Source organism: Micropterus salmoides, unplaced genomic scaffold (genome assembly GCF_014851395.1).
Source record: "Micropterus salmoides isolate LMB-PRFRI ecotype aquatic unplaced genomic scaffold, ASM1485139v1 Ms_hic_scaffold_6, whole genome shotgun sequence".
NCBI classification, from domain to species: Eukaryota; Metazoa; Chordata; class Actinopteri; order Centrarchiformes; family Centrarchidae; genus Micropterus; species Micropterus salmoides.
Genome location: NW_024044348.1, coordinates 19,744,489 through 19,758,511, shown reverse-complemented (window position 1 = coordinate 19,758,511; position 14,023 = coordinate 19,744,489). Strand labels below are relative to the sequence as shown.

At 40.6% G+C, this 14,023-nt stretch overlaps 1 protein-coding gene across 9 annotated transcripts in view; it reads left to right on the top strand.

Annotated features, from left to right (window-relative positions):
• Positions 1–14,023, top strand: part of LOC119890804 (transcriptional enhancer factor TEF-1) — a 49,937-nt gene that overhangs the window by 13,293 nt on the left and 22,621 nt on the right. For 8 of the 9 annotated variants that reach the window (XM_038702214.1, XM_038702215.1, XM_038702217.1 and 5 more), the window contains exon 3: positions 1,382–1,634. In XM_038702214.1, coding sequence (XP_038558142.1) covers positions 1,478–1,634 — 157 coding nt within the window. In that variant the 5' untranslated portion in view covers positions 1,382–1,477. Of the gene's footprint in view, positions 1–1,381; positions 1,635–14,023 lie in introns of those variants that run through there. The other variant, XM_038702219.1, reaches the window with a different exon arrangement.

Here is a 14,023-nt window from a genome sequence, read left to right as displayed (position 1 = left end):
TTCACACTGCACTTTCTTTTGTAATTTAACCATTTATAAACTCAAAGACTGGATATTGAAGTTCTGGGTCGGACTGTGTGGCTGCTAATGCCACTATGTGCATTATGCTTTCTGTTCACAAAGGCCACACAGTGTACACTGACTGAAAATCTGCTGAATCTCATTTTACCACATACATGCTTCGCTGGTGCCAGTATAATGCCATGATTAGTCACATCTGCACATTCATTAAGATGTAGTGTGCAATAGTCATTTCCCTTAATATGTGGCAGAGTCTGCTGTTTTTTATGTTACTGGACATGGCAACGCATTCTGCTGCAGATGCCGTCACTGCATAATGATGCAGTCCTCAGCTGCAGATTCAACCGGGAGCTTTTTGCTCTTGTCAATAGCCGATGTGAGATGAGACTTTCTCCAGCTGTGTGAGGGGGGGCTGGTTCCTGGATTGTGCCGTCTGTAAATGGTAGTTGTCTTGTGATGCCTGCAGGTATCCAGCCTCTTTTTTCCCCTATAAAAAAACTTCAGTGGCTTCTGTTTGGCTTGAGTGTCTGCTTTCTATATGCCATCATGTTGATGTGTTGACCGTGGCTGATGGGTGTTCTACAGTGTGCCCACAATGCTGTTGTTTTTTTCTTTGTTTTTTGTAAATTGTGTTATTGCAGCACACACTTGCTAAACATGAACCTAGCTTAAGAATCACACACATTGACACCTGCCAATTTCAACCACCATCTTACCAGTTGGCTATTGAAGACTTTGGGACTCTAAGTGCGTTTGCCCAAGGGCAACTCGGTAGCGGTGGTAATGAGAGGGAGAGAGTGTCAAATGCTGCTCTCTTATCCATCCAGAGTTATCGTTTCAGAATCAAATCAGCTTTTGTGTGACAATTCTGATGGAGTACTTGTTACTGCTTGTAAAAAAATATAGAAAGCTAAAGGCTACTACAGGTGATGAATGAGGTTAGAAAATGAATTTCAAAATATAACTCTTGAGCCAGAGTAGGCCATCTACAAATCTTACATAAACCTGGACCACCTAGTTACTGATCTGAACTGTATCATGTCTTTCAGGCATGGGGTACATTTCCCATCATAGTCTAAAGCATTTATCTGACCTCTAAACCAGTTTTAAATGTAACCCTGTTCTGCCAAGGAAGTCCATGAGAGAAAATCTTCAATTGTTTAAACCATCTTAAAACATCCATTGTAAATCAAGTCAACAACATTCTTGGCGATGTTCAAGTTTGTTTGGCAGCTTTTGCTCCATATTGTGCTCTCAGCACTCAACACTGTGTACTGTGTTGTTTGTTTGGAAGCAGATGTCCGCTGTTCTGTCATGGAGGGTGACCGTTTGGTTGTGTTTGTTTATTTGGGAATTCCAGGTCTCTCCCTAGTCTGCTCCAGGCTTCAGCTTGGAGAACCCAACCGCCACGATTGATCCCAGCAGCTGGAGCGGCAGCGAGAGCCCTGCCGAGGACATGGAGAGGATGAGCGACTCGGCAGACAAGCCCATGGACAATGATGCCGAGGGGGTGTGGAGCCCTGATATTGAACAGAGCTTCCAGGAGGCCCTGGCCATTTATCCTCCCTGTGGACGCAGGAAGATCATCCTCTCTGATGAGGGAAAGATGTATGGTGAGTACAGATGTGTGTAAGTTTGAGTTTTAACCCAAGTGTTATCTGTGCAGTTGAACGTTTTTCTAATAAGTGAGAATTGAAAGAGCTTAAATGAAGAGTTTGACATTGTGGACAATAAGTGCTTTCTTGCCTAGAGCTATACGAGAATGCCGATACAACTCTCATGCCTGTCCTTAAATACACATGAGAGTTGTGTATTTAATCCATCCTACTGAGGAAATCGTGGCAAGGGCCAGCAGCCTGTTAGTTTAGCTTAGCATAAAGACTGGAAGCAGCGGGGAAATGGCTAGCCTGGCTCTGTCCAAAGGTAATAAAATCTGCCTACCAGCACATCTAAAAGCCTACAAATGCACATGTTTATGTCTCATTGTTACAAAAAAATAAAGTGTAAAAATCAATGAAAGTTGGTGTACAGGGGTGTGAGACTTCCTTGGAAAATAAAGGTAAAATAAAAAATTGTATTGCTGTTGTATAGAAATAAAGCGTCTCACAGTGCCCCACAACCATATTTTTATTTAGGTGTTTATATGATTCGCTTCTGGCTGCAATTTCATATTTTAAATGTAATATTTAAATTGTGGCAAATAAAATCAATAAGCGTGTTTTCCCGAAATGTCAAAATATTTGTTTTTAAAAAGGCAAACAATGCATCAATCCATAGCTGTGCCGAGTAATGTAAGATTATAAGACTGTCGGTCTCAAATGTATCAGTGATGTGCTCTGTGATGGTGACCATACAGCCGCTACTCTGATTCACAGAAGTGCAAGTTTATAAGTAAAGCAGCATGAACTATTAGTCAGTAGCAGATGGTACTGCGGCTGCCACCAGCTGTGCCCCCTCTCCTCCCACCGTTTCCCCCATTCCTGGCTGGGTGATGTCATGGAAAGAGGGAATATTTTCTCTCTGTTGTGCTGGGCCGTCTCACAGCCTGTCAGTGTCAAGTGAAAGCAGAAAGCCCCTCAGAGCATTCGCTTGCAGCTGTCATGTGACCCCTCCGGCCAAACAAAATGTAAATTCTAGGAGTTGCAGTGAAACCCCCTCAGCTGCCACTACAAAGATGTGGGCTCAGACAACAGGACCCTCCCCACTGTCTCTTCCTCCAATTCCCTCATCCCCATACAGAGGGAGGCTGCCAGAGAAACTGTCCCTCTGCGGTGGATTAAAGCATGACAATTTAGTTTTTCTAGAGTTATAAATGAGCAGTGCTAAGTGCGGGCCTTACTGTTACCCAATGGACATCCTCACTATGATGCAAATGTTCAGCTTTCTGGTTGACTGTGACATAAAAAACGTTAAATATTTATTTTACATAATACTTTCTTTTTGACAAGTTATGGAGCAAGTAGAAATTCAGCGTGACTCGTACTTGTTGATTTACATTTACATACCAAATTGCAAGACCTTTAAATGTAGATTGTAGGTGTTTCTGTTTAAAAGCTTTCAGTCACATTAGATAAACAGAGAAGAATTGTTGTGACTGGCATATATTTAAGACAACCCATCTACCTTGTGACAATGGCTCTCTGGACACTTAAGAGAGATTCAAAACCCCAATAACAAAGCCAAAGAAAGTTTTTTGTTTTGAATCTACTTTCAAATCTGCTGAAGAGACAACTGTAGCGTTGAATAGAGTTTCGTCCTGCCAGATGTGCGCTGTATCTGATTACAAACTGTCTCACCAGTAGCTGAATACTGGGCTGCCTTTCTTACCATTACTGAGTTGTGACACAATAGTACAATTATTTTCTCATATCTCTGTGTCCAAACTGAAAAGATACCATCAGGAAACCTAATGCATGGTTCCATGTACTGCTGACTGCCTGTGTTCAGCTGTAGAAAGACAGGGGAGGTAACTTTTTACTATGGTCCAGTTTTATTTTATTTTTTAGATTAAAGGTAGAATTATGGATGCAGTCCTTTTTCTTAACTTAACAGACTTTGTTTTGTGACAGAAGACAGATTGGTATCAGTCTGATGTGTGAGTGCAACTGTTGCTGCATCCCAGTGCCAATCCCATCATGCCATGAACTGTGACAAAGCTAGGAAGACATTAAAGGTGCCATGAGTCCTTCTTGAAGAAAGAAAGCATTCATTTTGAATAGATTGTCGGTTTATTATTTGAACAGAACATACAATTATCTCAGGAACAATAAAATACATTTTGGGTGTTGGTGTCGCTTATTACGGCATGTGTATGTACACACAGTCACACATGTAAATAGCAGGGCACTTTGTCATTTTACCATTTCGACAGTGCTGATGCATACATTCACTGGTTAGAAATGTTTTGTAGCCATATACGTATCTTGAGGATCTTTGGAGGAATGCTTGGCATGTGACTGGATTACATACATATGTTGTTATACAACAATACAAATGGTTTTCCTTCAAGTACCTCCATGAAAGGTTTGCACCATTCTCACTGCTGCACGTGATTGAGTAAATGTGTGAAAATATTGTAATGGTAAAAATCAGTAAGAGAAATTTGCGTTTTCTGGCTCAGTGTGGTAGATTTAAGTATACTGCTTTATCTGACCCACCACGTCTGCCAGGTGAACCAATACAAATCTCACACCTGTGCACACACTGTGGGTGCGGGAGATGTATTGTTGTAAGAAATATAAAAAACGGTAAAATGTACAAAGGCAGCTTTACAATTTAGAGAACTCAACTGTAAAAATATTTAATGAAATCTAAACCCTGGCTGCATGCCCCCTATAAAAACAAAGATGTTCTCTTTGCCAAGTGAATGCATATTCTTTGTAGAATGCCTCAGGTTTCCATTTGTGCAGTGCCCCTTGCTAACAGTGCACTTCTTTGGAATACCGTCAGAGATGATAAGTAACCAATGAAGTGTTCCTCCGTGTTGCTGCAAGGGATAAATTTATCTAAAACATCCAGTGATTTGTCTTTTTAAAAGTGAAAGGGTTCAGCTAAACATGGTGAGGCTGATATGGCCCTGTAATCCTGGTCCATAGGGTTCAAAACAGACACTGACGGACATCACACAAAACCCCTCATGGCATCTGAGATGAAAATTTGTTACAAAGAGACAGGTATTTTGTAGAGACCCTGGGGATGGCAGTGTTCAATACACAAAGCTCATCACAAGAGGAGCCGCCCTGAGTGCCCTTAAGCCCTTTTGTTATCCCGGGGTAGAGTGCAGTTAATTAGCAACAGTCTCTATAGCAACTGTGTTGCGGTACAAAACAATTTCTAATTTCAGCTTCTTAGCTTATTGTGGTGTTTACCTGAAGTGTTTCGGATGTGCTGAGACCAGTTTTGGCTGGTGCTGTGCCCATTCTCTGAGGCAATGGAAGACACCCCATCTGCATAGACTGCATCACCCGGCACTTGCTGTGGCCCCAGAGTTTTCTTAGGAGAATATTTTAAAAAGTAAAAGGAAATAGAGGGCACTGGCCCCTAGCCAAAGGCCTACGACTCTGCACTTGCATAATTCACCTGCTGTGCAAAGCTGCATTCATTTATCCTAGAAATAGACTTGATAAATGAAACAACACGCTTCACTCAAATTGTATGTTTATTCATTGAGTTATGTATTTGCACTTGCCCCGCAAGCTAAATGACATTGAATTTTTCTCAGTTACTGTTGGGGGGGCTGATTTTTATTCCTTCGACTCACAAAGAAATATGTAAATACGTACTCTACTTGTAGGCTATACCACACCCATATAGTGTTTTTCTTGTTTTTGCTGCTGAAGAGGAGAAGCTACCAGTTATATTTGAAAGTCTTCTCAAACACTTATTATGGGGACATATTTGCCTTTCAGTAAATTTCTCTGGTCTAATTATCTCTGGTTCTAACAAACAGTAGCAGCAATCATTATATTAATTGCACGCATTCATTCTAAAAATAAGAAATGCCGTTACCAAATAAGTGACATACGTTGTAATATTCACCTTTAAGGTGGACTGCTGGACACGATGCCTCTGTCCGCACGTGTCTTTTGATGTAAAGCTTTTCCCATTACCACTCCACTGTTTGCTCTGCCATCTCGTCAGTGATGCAGCCCAGACCCCTCCTGTGGGAACTAAGTGGCACTTGGTTTGCAGAGATGCCAAGGATGAGTTAGATATAATGAGCAGACCTGGCTTGCCCCCTATGGCCCAGCACTGTGCTCCTCTGGGGCTCGTCTCACCGGGCCGAGCATGCTCTGAGACAGAGTGAGCGGACCTGATCCTCCCTGCTGGGCGGATAATGAGGAATTCTGGGATCAGCTCAGGCTCCGCCAGTCACCTACATTCACTCAGAATGGAGTGTGAGGAACGTCATTGCAAGAGAGGCATCACACACCTCCAGAATAATCCCTCATTTGTCCCCCTGCCATTGTCAGTGTAAGACTACCGTGTTTTTACACATGCGGTAGTGAAAAAAGTCAAATTATTTTAGGTCTTCCTCAAATGGAGTAACTGTCGAATGTGTAAATAGCATTGATGCACGTATGATGAGAGAAGGAAAAAATCATTTTGAATTACGATTCAAGATTTTAGAGTTGCGTTGTGACAAACTGGTTATTTATTCATCATGGGTCGCTATGGAGATGTCTTCTACTTCTTTCAGCCTGACACATGTGCCTCTGGTTGATGCGAATGGGTTAACAAGCACCAATCAACCTGGTTTTGTGACTTCTGCCGAACAGGGTGGAGCACATATCAGACACTGCTCTACTCAACAGGTGTTTCTATTGCGGGTAGGAATTTTGGTTAATGTTATTTATGTTAACACAATATTTATGTATTAAGAAGAGACCGACAAAGAGACTGTCCGCGAGAGAGCCTGTGAGATAGAAACTGCAACTCAAGTAAATTTTTTTCTGATTTTATGTCATGTAATTCTGCCATTTAGCAGCAATATGTATGGAAACTACATTCACAGACTTTTAGAGATCAACCAGTGACAGCGGTCTCATATGAATCGTCCACATCAATTTGAGGTCATGTTCACTAGAGCGTATCATACATGAAGCATGAAAAGTGTATAATTTGGTCTTCCTGTCTCTCCAGTGGTGTGAATCACTCTTTAATTTACGTGATCTTTTCATGCATATTTAAACAAACCTTTTTCCTGACTGTCCTTCTGCACCTGTTGCGCTGCAAACACCCAGTAGAGACTGGTCAGAATGTTTAAACAGTGGCCGACAGAAACATCGAGATAATAGATTTCACCATACTTTTTTTGTTTTATTCGGTTCCTACATATCTTTAGCTTAAGACCCATCTGTGATTCTGTGGCTCTGAGAATTAATAAGACTCAGCCCCAAAATGGATCTGCATTTAGACCTCTGCTGTTGCTGAGCAGCAGAATTGATTTTGAAGTGCATATTATTTCATGGCAGTCTGTCCAGGGGGCAGATTTCAGCTCAAATTCATGCCCATGTTGTGGTGACCAAGCATAACATGTTGTGACTCGTGTGTGTGTGTGTGTGTGTGTGTGTGATTCTTGCCTCCTCCCCACAGCATCATGTTTTCACTGGGCTGCTCACCATGAACAGCAGGGTTAGAGGAGCTCAAGGTGTAAGCAGTACTGATGCTGACCAGACTGTGATGAGATGTGGAAAGGACTCTATAAGAGTTGACTTTCTGAGGCAGAGATTCTGTATTTTGCTTTGCATGTTGGATCCCATTTGGAGATTGCATTCACAATTAAATCCTGTACTGTATCACCCTAAAAGTGTTGCTGAATGCAAATGTGTCACACAAATTAACATTTTCAATTATGTTTCAAGATTTCAGAAATGTTGTCCTAGTAGATTTTTATTTTTTTTTCTTTCCTGCATGTATTTCCAGAACTGCTCCAGAAAGAAGCCAGGCAAAGTGATCGGCATGTCTGTGTTTGTGATTTTCCGTCAGTCTGTATGGAAGTGTTTGCAGTGAATGGCTGGATAGCAGGCCGTGGCTCTCTGCCTTGCTTGAATCAGGAGTGTACACGGGGTGTGTCCCTGCTCTGAGGTCTGTGTGAGGCCCTCTGAGGCAGGCTGCTGGTTTCAGGTTGCATGTTCCCAATTGGCTGCTTTTGTTTGACTAAAACACAGCGAGACTCTGGGTTTCTTAAAGATGCAGTGTCACTTTCATGCTCTCTTCAAGAAATCATCTGTTTGATGCTGATTACATCATATTCCATTGATGAAACACTTTTATTCTGATGAGATCATCTCCTACTGATGGGACCATTTTGTGTAATCAACATATGAATGGAATCTGAATGCCAGTGTTATTCTCTCATCCAGAGCACAGGGACTACACCACTGCTAACAGAGACCGTTATCTTTCTTTGCTGTTTGTGGAATAACAGCATCCCTGGACACAAAGGAGGACTGTAGCCATAACCATAAAATTATCACACTCAATGCTGTGTTATGGTCTGACCCTAATATCATGTGACCAATCCTATTATTATCATCATCATCCTTGTAATGTAATAGTAAGTGCATGTTTATTAAGTCCTGACTATTAGGGGTATTTCCATTGACTATTTGCGACCTTGCCTCTTTCCGAACTTGGATTCAATTACAGCGTTCAGTCAAGACTCCCTCAGCTCCTGCTCACGATTACAAAAGAACGTGAGAGAGAATCATGATCACAAAGTTTGACTTTTCATTTATACATATTGGTCACAGCCAACATGTCTTCCTTTGTGCTCTGATGCTGATTTGATCCTGAGAGATTGAAAATATTGATTTGTCTTACTTTGTTGGGGGGGCAGTGCACCTTCCTGACTGTTAGCGCCATGTTCACACATTGGACTTGCCACACAGCCAGTTCCTCAGGAGACTCATAATTACCGCCGTCCTTTCAGATTAGTCCAGCAGCCTGTCCAACTGTGGCTTCACTCCCTGGTCATTTATTTCATCCCTTTCCCTCTCCTGAGATGCACACCTCAACACAATGACCAGGCCAGCCTCTACAATAATGTATGGGATGATAAACACAGTGGCTCCTAATTGATAGAGTGATTCAGACAAGGACTGCCTGTGTAAATTGGTCCCCGGTGAGTGTATTGCGCAGAGTTGGGACTAGCGGGTATCAGCTCTGGCCTCGTTTGAGAGGCGTAGACTGGGGAGAGAGGAAATAGAATGAGCTGGACCTGCTGAGTGATAAAGAGGCTGTCGTTGCCTCCTCAGCCCCGTCTGAATACAGGCACAGTTCAGGAGAGGTTGGCTGCTGTAATCCTCTCAGTGTCTCCAGGAAGGCTCAGGTTAGTGACCTGCTGCTTTGTGATGTCTTGTAAGATTTTGAGAGAACACCTCACCTTTAATCCCCCACTGTTCAACCAACACATTAGCTCAACCGTTCCTGACCCAGCCCCTGCAATAAAGCCTTTTATCCAGCTCAATAAGGTCATTTGAAGTTAAGTATTGATTTCTTTTGGTGTCCAGAGAAAAAATGGATTTTTAAAGAGCTGTTAATTACAGTTGCACACTGCATTATATAGAGAACTTAATTTTGCACTGGCTGGATTTTTAAACCCTGAGTTGTAAGTCACAGTAAGTGCGTTTCCATCTACCTGTTTTTTTTTTTGTTTTTTTAATGTGCATTTTCAAAAAACAAAAACTGAATGGAAAAGCTGGAAATTTAATTTAGAAACGAGTAGAGTATTGCATGAATGTTTTTATGCTTGGCTGATGTGGAAAAGTTAGTGTATCAATAAATGCAATTTGCAATGAAAACAGACCAGAATAAAGCACGATGTACAGGAAGAATGTGACTTAAATGTCCACTCAAGCTTCTGCTCTTTTAACTGTTGGTGGTGCATAGACATGACGTATAAATTTGCATTTTATTTTTGTGATTTTTCTGGAATTTTGTTTAAAATTTGCTTTTAATATGGATGGAAACTTGGTCAGTGAATCAAAACAATTTGGTGAATGAATCTGCAGATTTTACACCTGATCAGATTTGTGCTCTATAGTATAGTACTGATATAAGCAGATATAAATCTCTGTTCATCTGAAAGATGCTTTCTTAACCAGTTTAGTACTATTAAACCAAGCGACAGTGGCCTTCTGTGCAAATAAAGGCACATATGACAAAGAATGAAAACCCAAAGCATGTGTGGAAGATGTCATATTGTCAAAGATAAAAAGATTCACACAAAACAGAAAACCCCACTCAGTGTCTTGCCTCTCTGTCTTCAGTTCAGAGGTTCTCAGGCTTTGAAATAAATGAACTGCTCTTAATTGTAGGCTTTCTTGTTTTTATGTCCTTGCTATTCTTGTCTAAATGAGCACTGAATAGAGTTGTTTCCTGTGGATATGGGAGGAACACCCTTAAGCATGTGAGGCCAAAACCGAAAGAGCCTGTGAGAATTTAATGAGACATTAAAAAGTCTACAATGTGCAAATTAGAGTATGTTAAAAGGTTGCCATAATAATCATCCTTCCACTGAATCTGAAATTTATAATATGTTCAAAGCCAGACATGTCAAAAAGACATCTCCCCCACACAATGAAAAGTTATATTTATGTATACAGTCTACTTCCTGGTTATTATATTGACATAGTTAGGGACTGAATCAAATACATGATACATAAATGCAAAGCCAGTTTAATGAAAGATATATGGGCTTGAACTTTTCCGTTTTAGCCTGCAGGCATTGGGGTGTGTGTGTGTGTGTGTGTGTGTGTGTGTGTGTGTGACAGAGTGAGTGTGAGTGGGAGGAGAAGGGATTTCTATTGTGTCACAGAGAATAGCTTTAGTGTTTATGATCACCGTGGCGTCACGCATGCGATTTCTGGCCTTGAAGTCTTTCTTATGGACCCACGCTTCCAGTCCCAACAATACAAGAAGTTAATGCACTTTTAACAAGCAGATGGTGGACTGGAGTCAGATGTTATGATCAGCAGACATCTTCTGACTTCCACAAGCGATTTCACTGCTGAAGGGGCCTGACCTGCGTTATTACCAAACAGAGAGAAACAACTTTTAAACACGCTTAAAATATTTGACAGATATTGGTGCTGCACCTCGGGAAACACCTGCAAGGTCTGACCAGCTGCAGAGTTTTTATATTTAGTTGTAATTGTTTAAGCTTACATAACTGACATGTTGTGTTCTCACCACAGCACTTATGTGTGATTTATCCCTGTGAAATTATTCACCAGAGGAACTTAGTTGTCAGCGTAGTGTTTTACATCTCGCCAGGTCTAACATAGTGCTAAAGTGATAGCACAACGTTTTCCCTCCAAAAAGGTCAGTCAATTTTTTTTCAAGCCACAAGTCACAGGTTCCCCTCCGCTTGGCAAGTGGTGGTTTCCCATTGATATTGCAAGTAAAAGGCTTCCTGCCCCTGCCTGCTATTCCCGAAACCTGGAACGAATGCCTTCATATTGTTTGTTTAGTCTATTGTGATGCTAATGTCTGCCTGAGACCCTTGAGTCATCCATCACGGATGACAGGAAAGCTGGGGCCATTGTATTAACCCCCCCCCACACACACACGGCTCCGGTCTACATTACTTTAAAGTGGAAGAAACCAAATAGAAAGGTTTGTACCAACTAAATCAAATGTTTATTAAACATTTTTCCAAATGATTGTGGAATAATGGGTTATTATGAACAGTTGGAAGTGGTTAAATTAGGGCTGCAACTAAATATCAATTAATTTGTAAATTTATTTGTTAAATGGATTAATAATTTGGTCAAAATAATATGTAGAAATAATAGTGAGAAATAGCGAGGAAAAAAACCCCCCTCCTATGATGAGTTTCGAGTGCTCAAGGTAACAACTTCAGATTGCTTCTTTTGTCTGATCAACAGTCTAAAATATTATATTTACAATGATAAGAGAGTAGGCCTATACATTCAAAAACTCATGTTTGAGAGGCTTGAACCAGCAAATATTTGGTATTTTTCTTTAAGTTGACACTTAATTTTCTGTCAGTTGACTAAATTATATAATATTTGATTGTTTTTAGCGGTGCTATGGGTACTAGTTGCTTATTTTAGAAATTAGTATCACTTAGGCTATAAAACATCAGAAAACAATGCCCAACACAATTTCTTAAAGCTCAAGGTGACGTTATCAAATGTCTTGTTTTGTCTGGCCACAAGTCATAAACCCAAAAGGTATTCTGTTTTCAATAATGTTAGAACACCAAAAAGCTACAAATTCACATTTGAGGAGCTGGAACCGTCAAAAGTTTGGCATTTTTGCTTGATAAAGGTCATCAGTTAATCAGTTAATTATGCAGCTTGAATGTGTAGTGTCAAAATATTTACAAAAAGGGCATAGGGTAAAGCCTAGTTCATACTACACGATTTTTAGCCCGATTTGCCGGTCGGAGAGCTCGGCGACCATCTGGCTGTGATCAGGGGTAAATCAGCGGTCGCCAGTCGTTAGGCGTGAACTACTCCCCCACACGTTTCTGACACATCACCGACGACAGCCAGATATTTAGCATGCCAAATATCTGTAAGAGACTCTACATCCACATCCAGCCAATAAGCAGCAGCTACTTTTTCTCTGCAAAACACTTTTTACTTCCCTCCAGCTCTCTCTGTAACTCAGACAATCCCTGCTACCTGCGTGTGCTAATCCATTCTTTCACCCATATTCTTTGTCTTTATTATTGATATCTTTAAAATTAACAAACAACAGCCGTTTCATGTGTATGTTTCCCGTTTCACATTTCATGTGTGTTTTCTTGACTAAACGTGGTTTGGAGACCAGCGTCAGGTGACCGAGCCGCTGTCAGATCGTGTAGTGTGTGACCCCTTGTCACCGATCGGTCACGTAGTGTGAATGCCAAAACGACTTCAAGACTCCCGTCACAAGACGGCAAGTTATGTAGTGTGAACGGGACGGCCATCGGCCGACACTGAAAGTTGTGTAGTCTGCACGAGCTTTAACTTTTCCAAAATGGCTATGAATCATCTTAAACTATAATTTAGCAAGAAACAAAATAATTGTCAGAAAATCACACAAGATAAAGAGATGTCATTGGCTTGTTGCTGGTAAGTCACATATATGTTCATCTCCAGCCTGTTGCACTAAAAACATTTCCAGTATAAGTGCTGTTTAAGTGTTTTGTAGTAAGTGGGGAAAAAATAGAGTGAACTGAATGAAGGGTTAATGATAGATCTTTCTTTACAGTCTGGGCAGCGTCATATGTGTACTCTCTGCAGGGCCTGAGAGGGCAGCCTCACAGAACAGAGAGAGACAGCCGAGTGGTAGAAGCCACACACGTAGGCAATCTGCCGACTGATTCTCGGCCAGGCCCAGCTTCGTCTCATGGCAGAGTGCTGGGCCAGATGTGACTGTGGTTGAGCCTGCATTAGCAAAAAAGTGCTGTTACAGGAAATTGATGCTTTTAAAAAGAGGAAAAGAAAAAAAGCAGAGCAGTAAAGTATTGTTCTTGCTACTCAAAGGATGTAGCCAAGCCAGTTAAATTGTTTAATATGCCATTACTTAAATTAGCCTCAGTGTTTATGTTACACAGGTGCATAAAGCCTTTGCTAGAGAATTCAATGAGAAGCCTTTGTGCTTGCATGCAACACTGCTTTACTTATGATTTCTACTGTACAGTTATCATGGAAATTTAGAAACATAAAAAACAGCCATTCATTTATCTGTGGTATGGACTTGCCTGGTAATTCTCTTATTTTATTCTTTATCAATTTTGGAAAGCCTATTTTAATGCGCATATTGCTTAAAGTTGAACGTTTACCCTCTTTAGATTAAAACACTGCTACTTTACTTTTAGAAATATTTGCTTTTTCTGTATCTGATGGGTGTATGATAAACTTTATTATCTTTATTAATAAGTTTAGCACACAAGCAAAAAAAATGCAAGTAATGTTTGATGGTTCCAGATTTACATCTGTGGGAAGATTTGCTTTTCTTTGTCTTACGATGGTAAACTTAATATCTTTGGGTGTTGGACTGTTGGTCAAATAAAACAAGACTTCTTGGCTGTGGGAAATTACAACAGGCATTTTTGACAAATGATGAACAGATTAATCGAGAAAATAATCTCTAGGTTAATCAATTATGAAAATAATTGTTGTTTGCAGCCCTTATCGTAATTTCTGAGTATATTTAATCATCTGGTGTGTCGTTAAAGCCTCTGAGAACCTTGCTTAAAACCCTTCACCTAGGTATTACTCATTATTATAATTGTTTATTAAATTTTTTTTAAGCTCTCTCGCTCTCATGTGTGAATTAGCCAAAATGCTCACAAATTTGGCCAAACATTGTGTGTTCATGCAGGACTACATTACAAGTCGGATTGATATTTGAGGCCTTTAAATATTTCCAGCGTAGCTACAATAGAATTTGATGATACCAGTATATTTAGAAATCCTGATGGTCAATTCAATACTGCCAAACACTGATACAAAGAAGCTGTATTGAGGTGAAGTATGGT